Genomic DNA, 21,869 nt, shown 5'->3' with positions numbered 1-21,869 from the left:
TGTTTATGTCTGTGATAAACAAATGAATAAATTAACAAGACAAGAGAGAGGGATGACTTTGTCTCTACCTTCAGCACGTCGATGAAAGGTAGAAAGGTGTCCCTCTGAAGTCCGTTTTTGTACAGATCTGAAAGAAGAGGGGAGGGCCTGTATTAGAGGTGCTGTTTAGCTCCTAATAATGTCATTCCCCCGCCGCAGATTGGCAGATAAAGTGGCTATTGATGAACTGAAGGATGGGTGGGGAGGCACGACAAAAGGACTGGGACCAGGGGATAAAAATGGATTTCTCTACCGGCAGCGGCAGCAACATAAAATTCATTACATTCCCAAACAATGGTGGCGAGAGAAAGGACTGTCGCCTTTTCAGCACGGACAATGTCCACAGCAGCTCGCTGAATAGAGGTTTCAATTAGCTCGGCTGGAACAAATTACATCTGAAGTAGCATCCATGATAGACAGATAAAACAGATAGGGACGACACACAAACAAAGACACACACACACACACACACACACACACACACATACACACACACAGGCTTAAGCTCTCTCCAGCTGCAAATGCAAACAAGTGGTTGTTGTTGATGTTTGGGCTCAAGCTAACGACAGCAGCACCTGACACACAAATAACACCCGCTTTATAACTCCTATACTGTGATGGACTGTACTGTGTATGCAACAGGACTGGAGCTGAGGTTAAAGGATAATTCAATATTTTGGGACTTTGTTTGAGTGAGTTTGTTTGAAGAGACTGTGTTTACTTTCTCTGTGTCACATAAAGTATGAAACAAAGGAGGTTAGCTTAGCTGAGCTTAGCACCCCGACTTGAAACTTAGCTAGCCGGGATTGGTCTAAAATGGAGCTGTCAAATGATTAATTTCTTTCATCATGTACAATCGCAGAGTTTCCATAGTTAATCGCGATTCAATCACATTTTCAATAGCATGTTTAAAATGTTAGTATTTTTCATTTCAAAACTGTTAAGTTGACAAAGTAAAGGAATTACTACCATTGCCATTTTGAAAAATGCATTTAATGAAATGTGCTTTATGATCTTTACTTTTAAAGTTATTATCCACATAAATGATGCACTACTACACTGCTATGTTAGAAGTGCATGTACAAAATGTATTTATTTATTTATTTTATTTAAAGGGACAGTGCATATTAATGAACATTTCAGCGTTGCAATAATGTAAATATGCCAGAGTTAGCCATAAGGCTAATTTTCATTCGTAGTCCCCGGCAGGTCAAAACAAAGTTCATGAAAACAGTACATCATGACAGCATGACAAAGAAAGCAACAACACATCACAAGAGCATAATAAGTTATACAAAAGAGCAAGTTAGTGCATTACAGTCCCATAGAGCATAGTCACGCAAAATGTCCGGAACTGAACCAGGTAAAATATGGACCAACATATCAGAATATTACACAAGTAGAAATGCATACCTTAAACCCGTAAAATAACACACACGCACACACACTCAGATGCACACACATGCACGTACACATACTGTACACACAAGCACACACCAGCACACATGCACACAGTGGAAGATAGACAGGGAGAGACAGCAATGGATACAGATTAGTTATTACAGTACTGTTGTGTCTTGAGCCATCGTTTCAGATGGGTTGTGAATGTGGGGTAAGTGGGGCATTCCCTTATTGCAACGGGTATTTTGTTCCAGACCTCCCCTCCCTTAACAGAAAGCATGGATTGACCAAATGTAGTACGTCTATATGGTATCACACAGTCTCCTCAAAAATATTTATTCCCAGATTTTGTTGATTAATCTCTGACGTCTGGTGATCTACGGTCACCGTGACACCATTTAAACTCTGGGGTTCAGTTTGGTTGCCTTCTCTTTCTCTGCAGGTCCTCTTTATGTGAAACTATTGTTCCCCGCTGTTGTAAGGTATGACTCGTCTACTCTTTAGATTCCAACCTGAGGATGTTCCTTAGATCGGAGATCTTAACCCCAACCCTGTGGCGATTCAATACTCCTCCCTCTGTCCTCTTACCTTTTCTCACACTGTATTGGGTTCTAATGCTAGCTTTCTGTAAAACTACATTGGGTTTGTTTTCCACATATGTTTTGAAAGAAAACGAAAAAAACATATGTGGAAAACAAACCCAAATGAAATTGTTATTAAATAAGTGGCAAAGGTATTTTTTTTTTTAGGTATATTTCCTCACTTTGAGCCAAGCTAGCAATTTTCCTCTTTCTGGTTTTAAAGTGGGTTAAGCTAACCAAGTGTAAATGTTAGCTTCCCATTTCCTCTTGTACAGATTAATAATGCTAGTTTCCTTTCTAACTGTAAACATAAAAGCAAAGGAGCATATTTAATTTGCTAAAATGTAACTCTTAAAGACAACAAGGGCCGTCATGTATTATTAATGTTTGTGCTAATCAGAACAAATTGCTAGCTGTTTCTTCAGTCTGTTTCCTACAGTATTGTTTATTCATAGACGTATGTTACTGATGCCACTGTCGAGGCAAGTAGAGCTGTTCATTTAGTAAATATTAGCTTCCGGCTCGTATCTATTAACATAAAGTGCAGAGGTTCCACTCTTAGCTGCCATTTATCCTCCTTCATTTCACTCTGTCGCTCTGAGTTTAAAAACAACAAAATACAGCATTAACCATTCTAACAATAAAAACCTCTCCTTAAACACATCTAGGGCTTTTTAATACCAGCATCTCCACATCAATAAGGATAGAAAATGTATGCCTTTCATGTCCAGTTGTCTCTTATGGCGTTCAGTGTTCCATTAACCGTGTAATTAATACCAAGTAGGCACTCTCTCAAGTTTGCATGGTTTGTAGCTTTGTTCTTAATAGCAGGTAAATATCAGAGGCATACGCTTTTGAGAGCCACCTTTCTGCCATCCACTTTACCCACTCCAGACTTTGAGACATCAACATCTCCCCCAAGTCTGAACAAAGGCGTTAGAAATCACATCATGCATTTATCTCCACCCCGATCACTGTCTTACTCGTCTGTCTCCAACCACACTTGGCTGTCAGTAAATGCATCATCAAAGTAACGGGTTGAATCCTGGCAGTAAGAGCTGGTTAATTGCTATTAAGATATTGTTTTGTAAAGCTCAATTGATTCTGGTTGGAGCGAAGCACTTTTGTATTAAAGTATTGAATAATGCAGATTTATGTAGAGAAACTGGTGGTTGAGGATGAGGGGAAGCAATCACCAGTTTTAGGAATATAAGATGTTATTTCAGATGTAGACTGATGTGTTCTGTTTGATGAATAGTTAGTTGGACTTTCAGGGATAAGACCTTGCTTGATAAAATTCTACTGTTAGCCTTTTAACTTCTAAGTCCTTTAGAGCGCAGCTTTCTAGAAAAGCTAGAATTCCTTACATTCTTAAAGGCTCATAATAAGAGGTAAGCGAGGGCAGCTCTTTGCAGTTAGTGGTTACTTGCTTTGCAAACCTCATCATCAACATACCGTACTGAATTCTCTGAACAATCATAGATGTGTTATGCTTTACACATCTTACAAGGATTTATAGAGACATGATTTAAGGCTAGATGAAAAAAAGGATGTGGAAAAGGTTACATTTGATTTCCAAGATTACATTCATGAACCATTTAAAGATTATTTTGACGTTACAAGATTCTATGCTTTTAGCAAGTCATCTATAATTTTGACTCCAGTGCAGGAGGTACATCTTTTTTAGTTTCTAGCTTTTTGGTCTCAGCTTTCAATTTGAGTTTTAGCTTTCAAGCACAGATCATTCTGAAGTAACAATAAAGATCTGTTACATTTTCTTTAAAACTGTTTATGGTACACTTACAATGCCTTAAGTAAATAGGACAGGACAACAGACAGAGCAGGACACTTGGAGGACATATTGGCTGTTTTCGAAACGGCCTGCTACATACTATGTGCTAATGTAGTAGGCAGTCGGTACTGCCTGCTACAAACTGCGTTTAAATTTAGCATGTAGTATGACTGTTCTGTTCGATCTGTATTGCAGTACGCTGGGCCAGATGTCACTGAATTTCCGGTTTCGTAAAGCCGAAGTGAACAACAGCCAATGACTGTGAAAGACTGATATCAAACCCTGGGAACCTGCCATAGGACTGCTGCCTCTATACATGGCAAATCGTTAACATAAATAAGCTCCCTTCAGTCAGGTTTTCAAAAGACACTTGGCAGTTTGTTTCATATTCAGGAAAGGTAAATCTAACTGTAATTAATCAGACATATTCCAGGTATGGACATTCCTAGCAAATAGGGAAGGGGATTGCAGGGCAACTCAAGATACCAAATGACTTGATATGATATAAGACGAGACGAGGCGATACCGTAGGATACGATAGGACACAGAAAATGGGATAAGATAAGATGCCTGCGATGCAATTGGATGCGATAAATTAAAATATGATATAAAACAATATGATACGGTAGGACACTATACTACAAGATACGATGCAATACAGACAATAGAATACACTATGTTACAGACAACAGGATGCGATGTGATGTGATGCGACAGGATCATAGACTCTATAAATAATGGACGTAGTATCTGTGACGTCACCCATTTTTCCTGAGCCCTGTTTTGATGCCAATTGTTGGCGGCAGCTATATTGGAAATGCGGAACTCAACCAGGCATAGTGTGACGTAAAGAGGCGGAGTTTGAGCCTCCTGGCCAACAGCTATGTGCTCCCATCCGGGAGGCAGGTCAGTCATGTCCTTATTTTGCAAAAACTCGTAATCTTAATATCTTCTGAACCGTCGTGTTAGAAAAAAATTCACCTCCATACAGTGTGTGCCGATAGAGAAATCAGCTTCATAGAGCCAAGCCATTTTTTGAACCAGGCTGTAAACATGCTTATTAATGCTGTAAAGATCGTCTTTTTTGAATTGGTGTCTATGTGGTTTCCGGTGTTTCTGCAGCCAGCCTCAAGTGGATTCTCGATTAATTGCAGTTTATAACACTTCCGCATGGGCTTCATAGTTTGGGACTGGAGGTTGCTGCTTGGACAGGATGCAATACAATAAAATATGGCATGATACAGACGATAAGATACATGGCCTACCATAATAATATTATGATGATACAGGGATTCCTTGATAAATTGCAGGACAACCATACAATGATGCATTTATGTCAAACAGGAAAAAATGTTTCTTTTAGGGGTCTTTGTGGATTTGGGTTATAATCTTTTGTGTATTTTCATTTTCCCTGATATTCAATGAAGCACTGACCAAGGAATGTTTTGTATTAAGGCAGATGGAAATGTTGAGCCTGTATGGTTGGATGCGTACTTGAGGGTGCTCTTTTACTTTCACTTACTTATACTAATGGAGAACTTGACGTGTTGCGCAAGATCAGAGCCTGTACTATAGATGGAGACTGAAATAGGCTTGTTTATGTTTACTGACCAAGTGCACAGTGTACATTCTGGACAGAAGTGATTACTTTTCACTAAACCCTTCCACCAGTTTACTGAACTGTGTAAGAACAATATCATAACAAAGTGTAAAATATAATCTATAACTTATTTGTGCAAACACTGGTTTTCGTACCATTGGGGGGTCGGTTGGAGGTGGCCACCACTACTACTCCAGTCTTGAACAGAGTTTCAAACAGCTGCTTCAGGATCATGGCATCAGCGATGTCGGTAACCTAACAAAACAGAACCACAGAAGAGGAAGAGATATATATTCATGACATGTACTATATAATTTGCCTTTTCTCACCCCCCAAATGCACATTCATATGTGAATGTGTGTGTGTGCATATGTGTGTGAGTGTGTGTGAGTGTGCGAGGTCAAACCATGCCATCAACACTCCATGTTGATTAGTGTCATTCAGGTGTGCTCATTCACTCCTTTGTATCTGGTCATGGCCATTCACACTCCATCCACACACGCACGCTGACACACTTACTAACACACACTTACAAACACACACCTAAAGCACTTGAACTGACTGCAAATGGTCACGAAGCAGCTTTCTGCTGAGGACATGCATCAGTTGCAAGGCAGCAGCACAGAGCTAATCAGCAGAGCCGACGTGAGGATGACAAAACAAGAGGAAGAAAAGAATATTAAAAACAGAGCAATGTGGCTCCAGGCTGGGGTCACTGCAGCCGCACAAAAGCGTCAATAGGTATGCAAACGTGTGTGGTTCCGACTAGATACAAGGCTACCAGGTTACAATGCATAAATCTAATTCAACTGCCTGCTGCCTTTTTTATCTACATCATATTCAGAGTGCTATAAACAAAGGTCGATGACAACACCTGAGCTAGGACGACAAATGAAGAGCTCTGACCTTTCTTTTGGTAATTCAGTGCTCTCGCTTTTGTTCTTGCTCTCTCATCTCTCCCTCTTTCACCTCTGTGTGTACTTTTGACGGGAGGAATCATGTAACCCTGTGATGCATGATAACAAATTAAAACCGCATGTTTCTAATGTATGTGAGGGCTGATTTAACACAGAGCCTGACTGGTAAGAGATGATAAATAAAGAAACTGAATCAATCTGCTAATGTTGACGAAACTAAATCACTGAGGTCGACTTCAGCGCATACTTTTGATTCCCAAATCAAGACTGTTGTAAGAACTGCTTTACATCATCAACGTGGACTTGAACACAGTTTCTTATATGCAAATAATCAAACTTTTGGCATTCCCCACACTTCAAGCCCAGAGACTCATTATTTGTAACTGGAAATCAGACAAACCCCCATCATTTATTAGCTGGATCAAAGAAATGTTGTATTTAGTTCCTCTTGAAAAACACAGATACAACAGAACCAAGTCCCGTTAGAAATTCATCACCATCTGGGCCCCATTTATAGATTTTACCCTCACTGTTCCCTTTTCACATTTACCATAATGTTGAGTCTCGTGAAGCTTTTTGCTCTTTACTGTGTGGGAATAAGAATTGAAAGCTCTCCATGTCATTACATTCCTATTTTTATTATTATTATTTTTTTTTTTGTTTTTTTACTATTATTACTATTATAAAACACACACACACACACACACACACATATATATATATATATATATATATATGTGTGTGTGTGTATTTTTTTTTTTTTATTACTTTTTTTTTTTACCTTTATTTGTCATTTTCCTGTCTATTTTACAACCTTTCTGGTGTCAGGTGGTCTGGGGGATGTTGGGGGTGTACATGTTTGTGTTTGTGTGTGTACATATCTGTTCAAAATTAAGAAAAAATTATAAATAAAGTTATAAAAAACAAAAAATAATGATCAAACTTTAAATATGAGATTAACTCTTTTAATTCAGCATTTAAACTCAGTTATAAAATGATAATTTGACCGCTCCACTTATCTTAGTTTCATTATCTGATGCAATATTGCATAACAGGAATGTATCCAAAATGTATCTTTGTTCACTTTAACACAGAGTTGGTATCTTCATAATTCCACCAGATATAAATAAAACAGGATGCCATATTTACCTCGATGCTGTACATCAGGAATTGTAGATGTGTTTTGACCAAATATATTTGTTTTCGAATCCAAAAATGTGCACACCGGCAACATAAGTTTATCATAGTGTATATTAATCTGTGTGTCTTCTTTAACGGTTAGTTTCTTTTTGTCTATTTTAAAGTGTTGTATCATGGGACTCATTTCAAGACTACAAACTAGCCTTGGTTAGCAGTCCTGCTGCATCAGCTGCTCTTTAATTGGTTGTAACGATGCCTACTTATCATTATATACGTATCATCCGTCTCAGATAAACTGATAAATAAATAATAAACTGTAACAGACTCCTCAGATGTGACAACCACAGCAACTAGAGAAATGTGATCTTAAAGAACAGGCGTGTCATACTTGTATTGAAGGTTTAAGAAGTAGGCAGTCTTCGTCCCGCCCGCTCCTCTTACCTACTCTCTGTAGATAACAGACCCTTCTGATGGCCGTACCCACAGCATATGCCCCCTTTCATACTCTGGAGTGTCTTCTGCTTTTGCATATTAGCCCCACTGCCCTTGCCAATACTTGATTAACATTTGTGTTAAAGCCTTGATTTGCTAAGGAGAGGTGGCTAAGGGCATCAAATTAGTGTGTGTCTGTGTGTGTGTGATATTGTGTGTGTGTGTGTGTGTGTGTAATGAGAATCAACAGAAAGCCAAGGCTCTGTGTCTCTCTGAAGGGGCCCCCATTTCCTCCGACGGCAGGATTTATTATTTTCATTTCAAAAGAATCATTTAAAAATGACCTTTTATACAACCTGGATTTGTTTATTCATGTGCCCTCAACATGGGCATAGTATGAGGGGCAATATTGATTGCTGAATGTGACGGGGGGGAGAGGAGAAAGAATGGGTACCCACAGAATGAGAAAGGCGGAGGGGGGACTGATGTAGCACTTGTGGAACATAAAAATAATGGTGCAATCTCCGTCCGCCAATGCAGATATTTAAATGAGCATCCAATTACTCAAGCGCCTGTCAGTTTGCTGCGAGGCCCACGGGTGCCAAATTAAACCCCTTTTGATGTTACACCTCTTTATATACACAACCTATGAGCAATTTCACAGAGGCCGCACATTCACCGAGGCCCTGAGACAATGATGCTCGAGCATTTTCTTCTCACTCTTCTTCGTCTCCTTCCCTTCCTGCTCTCTTCCTCATCTTTTCCATCTCGGACCTCTCAATGGCGAGGATTCATTAGGAGGGCTGTAAAAGGAAGGAGGGGGGGCTACAAATTACTGATAATGGCACGGCGCTAATGAAGAGAATGGAGAAATGTCATTAGCATTTAAGAGGATAAGATCCATCTGACCCGCCGCCGCAAGTCGCTTTCTAGCTCCACTCACTTAAGGAAGCAGGAGAGTGCGACTGATACCCAGAGCCTCATTTGCATGGCTGAGTGGAGGAGGATGCTGATTGGTATATACCCCCACCCCCCACCACCCCCTTACACACACATGCACCCCCCAACTCTCCTCTCCCAACCTTCACAACCTCTTGTTTATGCATCACAAACAACTCGCACATGTCTGCTTGTTTCCCCGGCCATTCACCGGTAGCAACAGTCGCAGGCGAAAACAGCAAAGCCGGCGACGGCAGACAAAACAAATCAATGAGAATGCAGAAACAGTGCCGCAGTTTCCACTGTGAAAGACGCAGCAGATGAAAAGAGGCAGCTCTTGATCCTCGCAGATGTATGAGAGTGATTAGAGGGAGCAAGAGCACCTTCTGTGACCTTTGACCTACTGGCATTAACAGTAATGATATCAGTAAGAGGAGCATCATTGTGCAGATAACAGATGTGTTTGGCCGTTGATACAGAAGCACATGTCTGTTTTTGATGTACTGAATGGCTAACTACCTTACAGATAACACACAGAGCTGCTGAAGTGGATCTCTCCTTTGACACCAGAAGGTAAAATAATGAGACGCTCTGCGGCACTAATGACTAAGGGTGCAGTTTAAATCCAGAGGCAAAATCAATGCATGACCTGGGAATGTGTGTGCACATAAACGAGCAACAGAAGCAGATCACTGCCTGAACTCTGGTTTCAAGGTACTGACAATAATAACTTACAACAAGTGAGAAAACAGGTGTTAAACTATGATACAGGACTCGTATATCACTACTTTACTATAAAGTGTAAGGGAGAGACTTCAAATACTACTGGAAGTTATTTTAAAAAATCTGCTGAGGTCACAAACGGCCACTAGGTGTCCCCAGTCCTGTTTTTGTGAGATTTAAATATCAGAATCATCCAGTTGTTCAGACAAGAAAGGCCCTGAGCTTGATGGAACATTAATAGTGAGCACAAAATGAACACTCAACACTGAGCTCAGAAAAGATAGAGAGGGGAAAAAAAGAACAACCATAGAGCAGTTACAGCTGAAGAAGAAAATAAGGACATAATGTCACTATGTTTTCTTTCCTCCTCTGAGTTTCTGAACACATCAAACTCTCAGGACCTGTGGCTTTGCACTAACTTTAACTTTAACTTCTAACCTTTATACTAATGCCCTTTACTTTGATGTTTGAATAAGACATCAGCAAAACAGATAAGGACATAACATAATGTAAATATTTACATTACCGTATTGACCCTAATAGAGGAGATGTTTTTTTTTCTCGATATATACATGTGACAAAAGTGGGATCATCTTATATTCTGGGTTTAATGATTGTAAATGTCAATATTCTTAAAAACAGCACCATTTATCTTCTAAAGTGAGTGTACTCTTCATGACTGAAGCCAGCCGTCACTCACTGCTACAGATGGAGACACGATGATCAAAGTTGCAAAAAAGTAGGACAAGTGGACAAGTGAACAAGTTATGATGCCTTTTCTTTTTAAAGAAAACAGTCAATAATGCAGCTGAGACTTTAAACAGCTTTAAACAGCCAAGAAAAACAGAGTCACAGGGTGTCATGTCCTAAGATGACGAGATTGAAAAAACTGTCTTATAATTTGTATGCAAGTTTTTTTATTGAATGAGACAGATCAAAGGATGTCCATTAGCAGACCTGTCATCCATCAAACACACTGCTGGTTATTTTAATTTTTTGCCATTGAAAAAATACTGATCTCATAAGTGCTTCATTTACATGTGATCATATTTTACACCGTCTTTGTTTGTCTTCCTGTATTCAGGTCAATAAGGTAATGAACGTAAATATATTCAGCACTACTAAAAAAGAAGCATGATCAAATACTGTCAAACTTCTTCCATCAGTGGACGGACTATTGTGTCAGTATGTTATTATTTCTAGATATTTTTGACACATGGATTTCATTAACCATGAACATGCAAAGTACCCTTGTTACTTGGAAAAATGTACCCTTTGCAAAATTGTTCCGATCTTTAAAAATGCTTTCAAGATAGAAAGTGGTTTTATTCATGTTACACACACAAAGACCTGTTCACTTGAAATCCTCTGCATATTTGAGGGACTTTATGGGTATTCATTTCATCTGTATGCTTAAGAATTGACATGATGGGATTGGTATCTTTAATTTTCTCTCACAAGTTCTGGGGGCTGAGATTAAACCTGATCCCATATTGATCATCTTTGGGGTGTCGGAGGGGCTCTGGAATCTCAAAGTCTCCAAACAATGTCTTTTATCTTATGGGCTGCTTACTGCTAAGAAACTGATCTTCCTATTTTGGAAGAAGAAAGAAGCACCTACTCTCAAATTATGGTTAACAGAGATGACAGAAACACTTCATTTAGAGAGAATTAGATTTGTTCTTAAAAACAGACTTGAGAAATTTAAAACATTTGGCACCCACTGATCTCCTTTATGCAGAGATCAACTTTGGTACATTGTCAGGTAGCACTTCTTGGGAGGGTTGAGGGAGGGGTGAGGATGGGATAAGTTATTGGTCTATTGTTAACTTAACTCTCTGATGAAGTTTTGTCTGATGATAAGGAATGAATAATCTGAATCAGTGATAATGTAGTTTGTGATATCAGGCCTTTGAATTGTACTGTTATAAGAAAATTGAATGTCTATTGTGGATGCTTTGTGGAGATCTTGTTTTCCTTAATAAAGTTACAATGTTACAATGTCATTTAGCAGACGCTTTTATCCAAAGCGACGTACATATGAGAGCAAGAACAACACAAGCAAAGATCTAGACAAGAGGAAACAAGATCAGTAAGAGTAACAAAGTGCTTCAAGTCCATTTGGATGCAGGTACTGCCAAGCGGTGTAAAGGCAATGCACAAAAGTAAATAAGGATTTTTTTTTTTTGTAAAATAAGGAACATCTACAATGAAGCAACCAAACAATTTGAATTTGTTTCAATAAACATATTGGAACAGAATTGACATGATGTTCTTATATCAATGTGGTCTTGCACAGTGGTTCTGAAGGTCGGGGTCAGGACAATGAGGGGGGTGGCTACGAGATACCTTCAAATTATCTTTTTTCCTCTATTATTCAAAGTTGTATATTTTATCTTTTATAGTAAAAACATAAACAAAAAATGTTGTCAAATTTGAAAGGAATAAGTGCAAATAAAAAAATAATTTGTCTGCTTGTCTTTGTTGCCACCTGACCCCTGAAGTAATTATGATAGACAAACGACAGCATTGGTAGCAGCAGCAGGAAACATAGGTAGTCTAATTTTCTGCAGATCAGCTAAGTCCCTAGTTCCAGGGTAGAGTTCCTCCTGTCAAAATGCCCCTTAAATGAAATATCTTAAAGTTGTTGTGAAACTCAGAAGCTCACACTCACCCGTGTGTCTGCTTATCAAATACTCCAACCACTGCTACAGCCTCAACATGAAGATTACTTTTCATCTGCTTGTAGCCCTTTTGTAAATTATTATAAAATCAACGTTTGGCTGTTGTATTCTTTGGGGCGATTGGTGCTCGTCTGTGATTGTGATCATTGTGTCACCACCTTTAGGGACAGTGAGTCTCCTTCATTGTTATTTTGGGAGTAATGGGCTGAAAAGTTTTGAGAGCCCTGGTCTCTCAGTATATTTATCACTATCACCGGTAACTGAACACAACAGTCAGCCTGGTCTACCGCTGGTTCAGGCATATTTATGCAGCTGATCTGAGGATGGAATATTCAAGCACAGTATTTATAAGTCTTATTGTTTGGTTAACTACTTGTAGCTAATGTTCAAGGAGGCTCTATGCACAGAAAAAAACCACACACACACACACACACACACACACACACACACACACACACACACACACACACACACACACACACACACACACACACACACACACACACACACACACACACACACACACACAGTTTGTAATGCACTCCCTCACCTGAAACTCGTCAAAACACAGGAGGCAGGTTTCACTGCTGATCTCCATGGCAACCGGCGATATGGGGTCATAGGTGAACATTTTCCCTAGCCTTCGTTTTGGCAGGCTTTGTTTCCTCCGATGGATCCCTTTAAGCGGCACACAAACGTCACACACATCTTAAAGCACACCTGCATCACAAACCCAAACCCCACCACAATACTGAATAAAGCTGTAATTTCTCCTGTTTGCATAATGGTAGACAATTAGCCAGAGGGCTACAGGAACAACACAGAGATAAATATAGGATCTCAGAAACAAGAGGAGTCAGAAAACTTCCGGAGAAGTCATACAAGCCAAGTCTGATGTAGTGAAGTAGGAGGAGGATACATACTTTTGTGGATGTCCAACATGAAGCCATTGAAGTGGACTCTCTTTTTACGAGGGTTTTCCACAAGGGAGTAAAACATGTCCATGAGCATGGTCTTCCCTGTGCCTGACGGAAGAACAGTGACAGGAAAACGATCATTTTAACTTTTGTCCTCATCTTAGACATCAAGTGGAGCAGCAGTTTTCAAAGCTTAGAATACTAAAAGGAAAACTTTAAATCTGAAAACCAACAATCACACAACTCTGATCAACAGGTGAAACATTACGGGCCTAAGTATTTTTCAGCATGTTTTTATTTAACAAACATCAAATCAAATCAACTTTATTTATCAACTTTATCTATATAGCACTTTACATACAACACAGTTGATCCAAAGTGCTTTAAAACAGAAAATGAGGAAAACAAAGAGAAAATGAAAAATAAAAAACATACAAACAGAGGGAGAGAGAGGGAAATAAGAGTGGTAAGAGAGCAATATAATTAAAAATGAAATTAACAGTAATAATAACAACAGTAATGACAAGAAATACAATTAGCAGTGCAGTGAGTGTAATATCATTTGCACTGCTATCTATTTTCATTGTCCGTTTTTAAACTGTCACTGCACTACCTGCACTGTGTACATAGGATGTTTTTACAGAACTGTATTTTATTATATTTTATTGTATTTTATATTTAAATTTTAGATATTTAAAAGCTGGAAGAGAGAAACAGCATCTTGTTTTTCCTGTATGTCTCGTATATACAGTGAAAATTGACAATAAAAACCTTTGAATCTTGAATCTTGTGAGTATCTGAGCCAGTGTGGTTAGGGGCAGTTAAAAGCTAATGAATAAAAGTGCGTTTTGAGACAACTTTTAAAAGTCTCGACAGAGGGGTAGAGATGGATGGTGGGGGGAAGAGAATTCCACAGTTTTTGGGCACAGATGGAGAAGGCCCTGTCCCCATATTTATTTGTCCTTGCTGTTCGGACAGACAGGAAGTTTTGGTGTGATGGTCTGAGTGCTCTGACAGAGTGATACGGAGACAGGAGTTCTGGGATCTAAGAGGAGGCCAAACCATGAAGTGCTTTATATACGAACAGAAGGATTTTAAAATGAATTCTGTAAATGACTGGAAGCCAGTGTAGGGAGGCAAGAATAGGGTTATGTGATCTCTCTTTTTTGACCTTGTCAGGATCCTGGCTGCTGCATTCTGAACTATTTGAAGGCGGGATAATGAGGATTGAGTGATGCCAAAGTACAAGGAGTTACAGTAATCGATGCGTGATGATATAAAGGCGTGGATGACTTTTTCCAGGTCTGAGGTGCTTAATATTGATTTGAGTTTGAGGTGGGGCGGAGCTGCATGAAACATATGTTTACTACCTGATTTATCTGTTTGTCAAATTTTAGTCCTGAATCGAGTATGACTCCAAGGTTTTTTGCGTGAGGTTTTATGGAGGGGGCCAGTGAGTCAAGATGGGGAGAAATGCTATTGATCAGATTTAGTGGTCCTAATAAAATTATTTCTGTTTAATTGTCATTGAGTTGTAAGAAATTAGCAGCCATCCATGTTTTAACTTTTAGAGGACAGTTTTTGAGGTTGGTTAGTTTGTTGAGGTTGTTGGGTTCTAGGGGGAGGTAGAGTTGTGTATCATCTGAATAACAATGAAAAGAAATGTTGTGTTTTTGAATAATGTGGCCTAGTGTAGCAAGTATGTTGAGAAGAGGACATGAAAATAAAACACGTAAAATGTGCTCAAGGCAGTAAGACGTTCATCCATATAACCAAATATTTTTCAAATAACAAGAAAAGAAACAAAAGTGGATTAAAAAAAATAGGAGATAGACTTTTGGTTTGTGCTGAATTTGGCGCCCCCTGGGGACAAGCAGTGCTCCTGTCTTCTTTTTGTTAAGTCTGTCCTCTACTTATTAAAGTGGTGTTATTTTATGACAAAAAAAATCGACCTGCTGTCTTTTAATAGCCACATACATCTCTCATGGATATCTATTCAAAGGAAAATGTAGAAAAACAGTTTGTTGTTAATCAATTCACTTGACACCCACCCTGCAACAGTTCCAGACATTAAAAACAACTCCACAGAAGTAGCCTCTCTTTATGCGAATGTTCTTCTTTGCTTTTGTAGGTCAAATTGAGGCTTCAGTATTAATTCCAGTCTGTTTCATAATCAGCTGAGAACTCCTCACAGGAGCTCTAAATGATTTCTCATTGCAGTAACTTGAAGGCCCACTCTGGGGCCACAACCCACACTTTTGGAAACACTGGTGTAGAGATTTGGAGACACAGAAAATCCTCAGTGACATATTTTTTCTATGATAATTTGTTTCTTTTTGTCTTACCAACATCTCCATGGATATAGAAGCCTTTGGGTGGAGGAGGAGGAGGAGGAGGAGGTGGAGGAGGTGGAGAAAGTTCCTCCTTTGTTGGGAAAGAGCAGAAATAAGGAAATGACTGTGTGCGTGTTTACTTCATGTCAAGTCTTTTCAAAGCTGCTTGTTATTGCAAACAATACTGCACAACAGTTACCCATGAACCAATAGTGTTCCTTAAATGTAATGCATAGATTAATTCCTTATTACAATAACAAAACGGTATAACTGGTGACCTATATAAACTCTGTTATATTCATTACCATATAAGACTGAATCATGGTTTGATAAACACAGTATGCTGAGGCATTAAGCCACCACTACAGTGTGAGGTTTCACATTCTCCAGACTGGCCCGCTGCAGGGGAGGAAGACAAAGGGGATCTAATCAACAAGACAAGCCGGGGTTCCCACGAAAGAAAAGCATCATCAGAGGAACAATGGGGGGATTTGTCAGACAAAACGGAGAGGACTGGATGAGGCTCCATACGAGATGGAGTGGACTTGTCTGTGCAGCCTGTTTAGCGCTGCTAATTGTGATACGGTACTGTTTCATTGAGGTGCTGCTGGAAGTCATTGTGCTGCCTGCCTCCTATCATCAAAAGGTCCTTGCTTCAAAAAAAGAACGTCTTCTGTGTGACCGGGCTGAGAAATATTGAGTAATGCCAAATATCTCTAAAGAGGGCCCACACCATGAAAACCCACATGTTGTCAGATTAATCTCAGTATGCAGATGATAACTTTACATATCTTTGTAAACAGGACTTTTGATTGGGGTTTCTATGTCGGGTTTAAGAGCGCTGTGGTTGAAGATGGTCCATCTGTGTAACCAGGGCAACGCCAAATGGCTTTGGAATGAACTCAGCACTAAACAGAAAATTTAATTTAGCAACTATTTAACGGAGACCGTACTCTGTGTCCCCTGCACTTGGTGTCCACCACAGAAGGAGCACTTGACTCTGCTAAATGCACACAATGGCCAATTGAAAACTAAATGAAAAAACAAACTTGTTACCCATCCTCTCTCCCTCTCTCTCTGCCCCCCTCTTCATCCCTCCATCCCCGCCCATCCTGTCCTCCTGAGCTGGAGTGAAACACTGGAAGAGCAACAAGCCTTTCCTGTCTGCTCTGGCAAAACAGTGTGTGACTTCTCCCTGACTTCCCAGGCTGCCCTCTGGCATGGCGGGGTAATTGTCAGTGGTGGCTGGAAGCCATTCTGCCACGGCAGAGTGGAGAAGCACAAGGCCGTCCCTCAGCCGCTCTGTCTCGCTGGGCTCCATGGCCTCGTCTCCCCCCCTCAGTTGGAGGATGTAGACTGGCACATGAGTGGAAAGTTCACATGCAGGACAGGGTCACTTTGGCTTTGGAACGACTGCTTTTGAACATGTTTATCTACAGCTAAAGGTGTCGTGTCTCGCACCAGCAGGGTTAATGGCATGATTGTGGCATCCTAAGTAAGGTTAAACTGGTCCCACTGTCCTAATCCAGACCCATAATGTACAGGAGGGCACCGATCAGGTCTGACTTGAAGAGTTTGGCTCCAGCCAAACAATGGCCCATTGTTAGCCGACCATCCGCAAAACCACGCCACATTGGGTCAATATTAAGTCAAGTGTACTCTCCTCACAGACTTGGTCAGTTAGCGAGGACAATGGCGGCACTTTCACAGAGAGAACAGACACCGAAAGGACAGTGGTATGACCTGATTCAAACCAGAATAATTGCATAAGTACTCCAGTCAGTGTGTATGTATGTGTGTGTGTGTGTGTGTGTGTGTGTGTGTGTGTGTGTGTGTGTGTGTGTGTGTGTGTGTGTGTGTGTGTGTGTGTGTGTGTGTGTGTGTGTGTGTGTGTGTGTGTGAGAGAGAGAGAGACAGCGCAAGAAATAAGGTGCAAAAAGGAGCAAGGAGGGGGGTTGGTGGTGTTGATAGCCTAACACCAAAGTGTTTGTCAGAGTCCCAAATCAAAAGCAAAAAGGACAAGAATGGGGCAGACAATGGGGATCCCCTCATTACTGCATGGGGACGGTGAGAGAGTGAGAGGGGTGCCGGGACGAGCCCAGCGGGAGGTCTGCCCTGCTGCCTTCCAAAATCTCTGCCTAACTCTGTGTGTCTGTGCCAGCCAACCAGCAAAAAAAAAAAAAAAAAAATCCCACCACCAAATAGTAGACAGTCAGCTCCCCTGACCTAAAAACAACAACAGCCCCCTACATTACGCCGGTCCAAAACTCACATGCACAATACGCTTCCCAGACCCCTACCCTCCCTTTGACCTGAGCCTCATGGCCACCATGGGTGCTACAACTGGAGTACAGTGCGGTGGACTCTGAAGTCCCTCCATATGTTGGACGTCAATGGAGGTCTGTGACAGAATGAGGGTCCAGATGCCGCGCTGTGAAAGGCTGTAAACAAAGCTATGCTGCCATGTCAGTGGTAAACAACCAGGCAGTTTTTTCTATATCATACATTCACAATTTCTACTTCTCAATGTTTTTTGTTTTTTTTGAGTGTCATTGCTCTCTGAAATGTGTGAACATTTCTAGACTCTGATGCTTCAAGTGTCTAAATTCCCTTCTGACTATTCCTGTTTTGTCTCCCACAAGATGTCAGCTTGACTAAGCCAACAGTGAATGGACTTTGCTCAGTTGCAACATAAATGTACTTATTTGCTGCTAAAATGTCATTTTAAGGACATAAACCTACTGATTGTTCGTGTCAATAAACGCATTGCCATTTAAACAGAGTAAACTCCACCCGCTGATAAAGAATCAGAGTACCGCTGGAACCTGGAACATGAAAGCTGAGTTTGAACACTTGATCAGAGCTACATTTTTTATCGCAAGAGCCTTGTTGTTCTTTTTGAGTAGTCTGCAAAGTGAATATGTAGCTATTGTGTGCAGGGAAAGTGGTAGGACCTTATCTATTTAAATTTATTTGAAGTGCCAAACCTCTTCATGCAAGAAAAACTCACCATCTAGCTGTAAAAGCCGGGTGCAAGATGATTAGAAAATTATTAACATCCTGTCCTTTTGGCATATTCAGAGCTAAACATCAAGAATTTAGTTGAGTTATGCCTCTGTGTGTAGAACTCCGTCATGGTCTCTTCTAAATGTTTGCAGCATGTTGACCGTTACAAATAATCAACAAGGAATCATGTAAATATAAAAGGTTTTCACAACAATGCTGCAAGACTTAATTTAGCTCAAATACTTTAGAACGGGGTTTCCAAACTTTTCAGCCCATGACCCCCAAAATATAGGTGCCAAAGACTTGCAACCCCACTGTCCCTCAAAGTGATTTAATGTGGCTTCATTTAGCTGGTCTGCAGAAAATTAGCCTACCTATATGAACATGTGGCTGTGTTTCCTGTGACGTTATGAATTGACCTACTGCTACTGAAGCTTTTGATAATTAACTGTTCACTCACCCTAAACTTAGGAGTCATCTGGCAAAAAGAAAGGCAGAAAACTCATTACATTTTCTATTTTCAAGGATTAATTGGAAATTCAGCACCTATTTTTGTTGATATTTTTTAAATATAATGGGTAAAATGTACTATATTTTGATAACTTTAAAAAAGAAACATTCTAGAAGACATCTCACGACCCCCATTTGTGTCTCACGACCCCCAAGGGGGTCCAGACCCACACTTTGGGAACCCCTGCTTTAGAATATTCACTTTACATAATTAATAATCATGCATGTGTCTCGTGAAGAAACTAAACAGACTGGGGAAGAAGGCCAGCTCTGTCCTGGGATGCCCTTCTTGACCCTGTGGAGGTGGTGGCTGACAGGAGACTGATAGGACAACTCTGAAGGACAACATGTCACACACCCTGCAGGAGACCCTATCAACACTGGGTAGCTTGTTTAGTTTCAGGCTTCTTCACCCACTGTGTCTCATGGAGAGATAGTAGACGTGCAATATCTACCCTGTCTATCTATTTATTAATGTGCAATTACATTAAACTCACTCCTAAACATGTACAACACGCTTTTTACCCAGCTTCTTATTGGTGTATGTTGTTTTTAACCTGTTACTAGTCTGTGCACATTTCTTATAAATACATATGTCTTATAATATATATAAATAATATAAATTGGATTGTATATACCTATTATTAATCCAATTTATATTATTTTATTCATGTTTATTGCTTCTTTCTATTAATATTTTGACTTTTTCATACTGTATATTAGAGCATTCTGTGACAACTGAATTTCCCCCCTGGATAAATGAAGTTTTTCTCATTCTGATTATTGTATGTCTGTTTTTGTAAATATTTTGTAAATTTACTTATTTAGTTCTACTTTTCTTAGCAATTTACTTTTTTAGATTGTCAATAATTTCTTAATAATTACTATTTTATATGCTCTTGTTACTTCATACTGTTTTGCACTATCCACTTTGCTGCTGTATCACAGAAAATGTTCCCGTTGTGGGGCGAAAAACAGATTATCTTGTCTTATCTTATCTTATGACAGTATTGAACAAAGCCATGTTTATTGTATTTTGTTGTACAGAAATTCTTCTCCATGACAGCATGGGCTAAATTATTAAGTGTTTTCAGGATTTGATCAACATTTGCATTGTGTTACTACAATAAATCATGTCAGTACAGTCACTTCTTTACCTTTTTGCAAGCCTCTCCACCTTTGCTTCCCTTCTGGAGTTGATTGCTTTCCTCTTTAGGCTTAAAACTCTGTGGAGCTGGGTTCAAGTAGATGGAGTTGCTGTAATTCTTCAGGGTGTGCTGAAGCTGAGCCAGCTGCTTAATCACATCTCTCTGCAGAACATCTTTCCTCAGAGAGTCACACTGAACAAGGTAATCGTAGTGTTTCAAAGTGTCACTGATGGCACATGCATCTGCAGCTGGAGAGTCAGAGGAGGAGGAGGAGGAGGATGAAGATGAACTGCAGGTTCTCCAACTGGTGTAACCTTGAAGCAATGCAGCAGAGAAGTCTGTGTTAACTGCTACGCAACACTTACAAATACACCCTGATGATAGTATTATTGAAAAGACAAGGTGCTGAAGAACAGCGTGAACTTGGGGGTCTGTAAAGATAAGTTACCAAACATGTTTCACCTCAGAGGGCAGCTCTACAACACTCTACATCTTACAGAAACTGCAAACAATTGACCACAAAATGCAAGAAAACACTCGCCTTGTCTCCTACAGCTGGCTGACAGTCGGAAGATTTTCTTCGAGATCAGAAGAGAGTCATTTAGGAAAAACTTAATTGAGCATCTGATAGCTGCAGGAGCCGTGTGCGCCGCCATGATGTTTCAAAATACGAAACTTTATTGAAATTCAAACTAAAACAGTTACACCCTACGCCGCATTATACGTATACAAGCGTCGAAGGGGTTAGTCTGGGACAAGTCTTGAGCAAATGTATTCATGTATGAAAAAGCGTCCTTGTATTATTACAGTATATCTGTACGGAAGAGGATTAGGGCAAAACATTTTTTTAAATGTTTATTATTCTGAGAAAAAAGTCAAGTCCGAATTCTGAGATTAAAGCAAGAATTCTGAGATTAAAGTTAGAATTCTGAGATTACAGTCAAAATTCTGAGATTAAAGTCAAAATTCTGAGATTAAAGTCAAAATTCTGAGATTAAAGTTAGAATTCTGAGATTAAAGTCAATATTATGAGAAAAAAGTAAAGATTCTGAGATTAAAGTCAAAATTCTGAGAAAAAGTCAGAATTCCGAGAAAAAAGTCAGAAATCTGAAATTAAAGTCCGAATTCCGAGATTAAAGTCAGAATTCTGACTTTTCTCTCAGAATAATAATAGAGCAGTACTTTTTTAAATATTTTTATAGTGGCCCTAATCATCTTCCGTATATGTTGGATACAATGGCAAATATTTAAAAGTAATATGGAATATTTGGCTCATGGGTTAATATGCTCCTGTTTAAGATTAGATTATATCAAGTTTAGTTATTTTGGTTTACTTATTGTTCATCGTGTCATGCACCGAAAAGGTGCCCAGCCCATATGGATTTACAAGACACTACAAAAAAACAGAAGACAATTGAAGCAACAACAAATGAAGAAAAAGAAAACGAAGAGAGCAGCTACAATACTGCTCAGGTCCAGCAATGACCTAAAGTAATTAAAGAGCACAGTGGTACACTTTAGACATTTGACAGTGACAACAGCTATATCATACATAGAGTGTGCTCCTACGCTGCTGAACAGCATTTCACACCAACTGAGCAAACTGAAACACTTTGTGTGTAAACAGGAATTGAAGTCTATCTTCTTCAGTTATGCAAAACAAATCAGGACAGTTTTCTGATATTTTGTTGAAAAGGAGGCACCTGA

The 21,869-nt window shown here is 39.6% G+C and overlaps 1 protein-coding gene across 1 annotated transcript in view; it reads right to left on the bottom strand.

The window, feature by feature from the left end:
• afg1lb (AFG1 like ATPase b) overlaps window positions 1-20,832 on the bottom strand; it is a 44,729-nt gene extending 23,897 nt beyond the window's left edge. Inside the window, 7 exon segments of the mRNA XM_034699315.1 lie at window positions 69-127; window positions 5,569-5,668; window positions 12,799-12,926; window positions 13,172-13,273; window positions 15,511-15,589; window positions 20,172-20,476; window positions 20,704-20,832. Coding sequence (XP_034555206.1) covers window positions 69-127; window positions 5,569-5,668; window positions 12,799-12,926; window positions 13,172-13,273; window positions 15,511-15,589; window positions 20,172-20,476; window positions 20,704-20,818 — 888 coding nt within the window. The 5' untranslated portion in view covers window positions 20,819-20,832.
• Between the last annotated feature and the right edge of the window lie 1,037 nt (window positions 20,833-21,869).

This window comes from Notolabrus celidotus, chromosome 13 (assembly GCF_009762535.1).
Source record: "Notolabrus celidotus isolate fNotCel1 chromosome 13, fNotCel1.pri, whole genome shotgun sequence".
In the NCBI taxonomy this organism is placed as follows: domain Eukaryota; kingdom Metazoa; phylum Chordata; class Actinopteri; order Labriformes; family Labridae; genus Notolabrus; species Notolabrus celidotus.
This window is presented reverse-complemented; position numbering and strand designations above follow the sequence as displayed.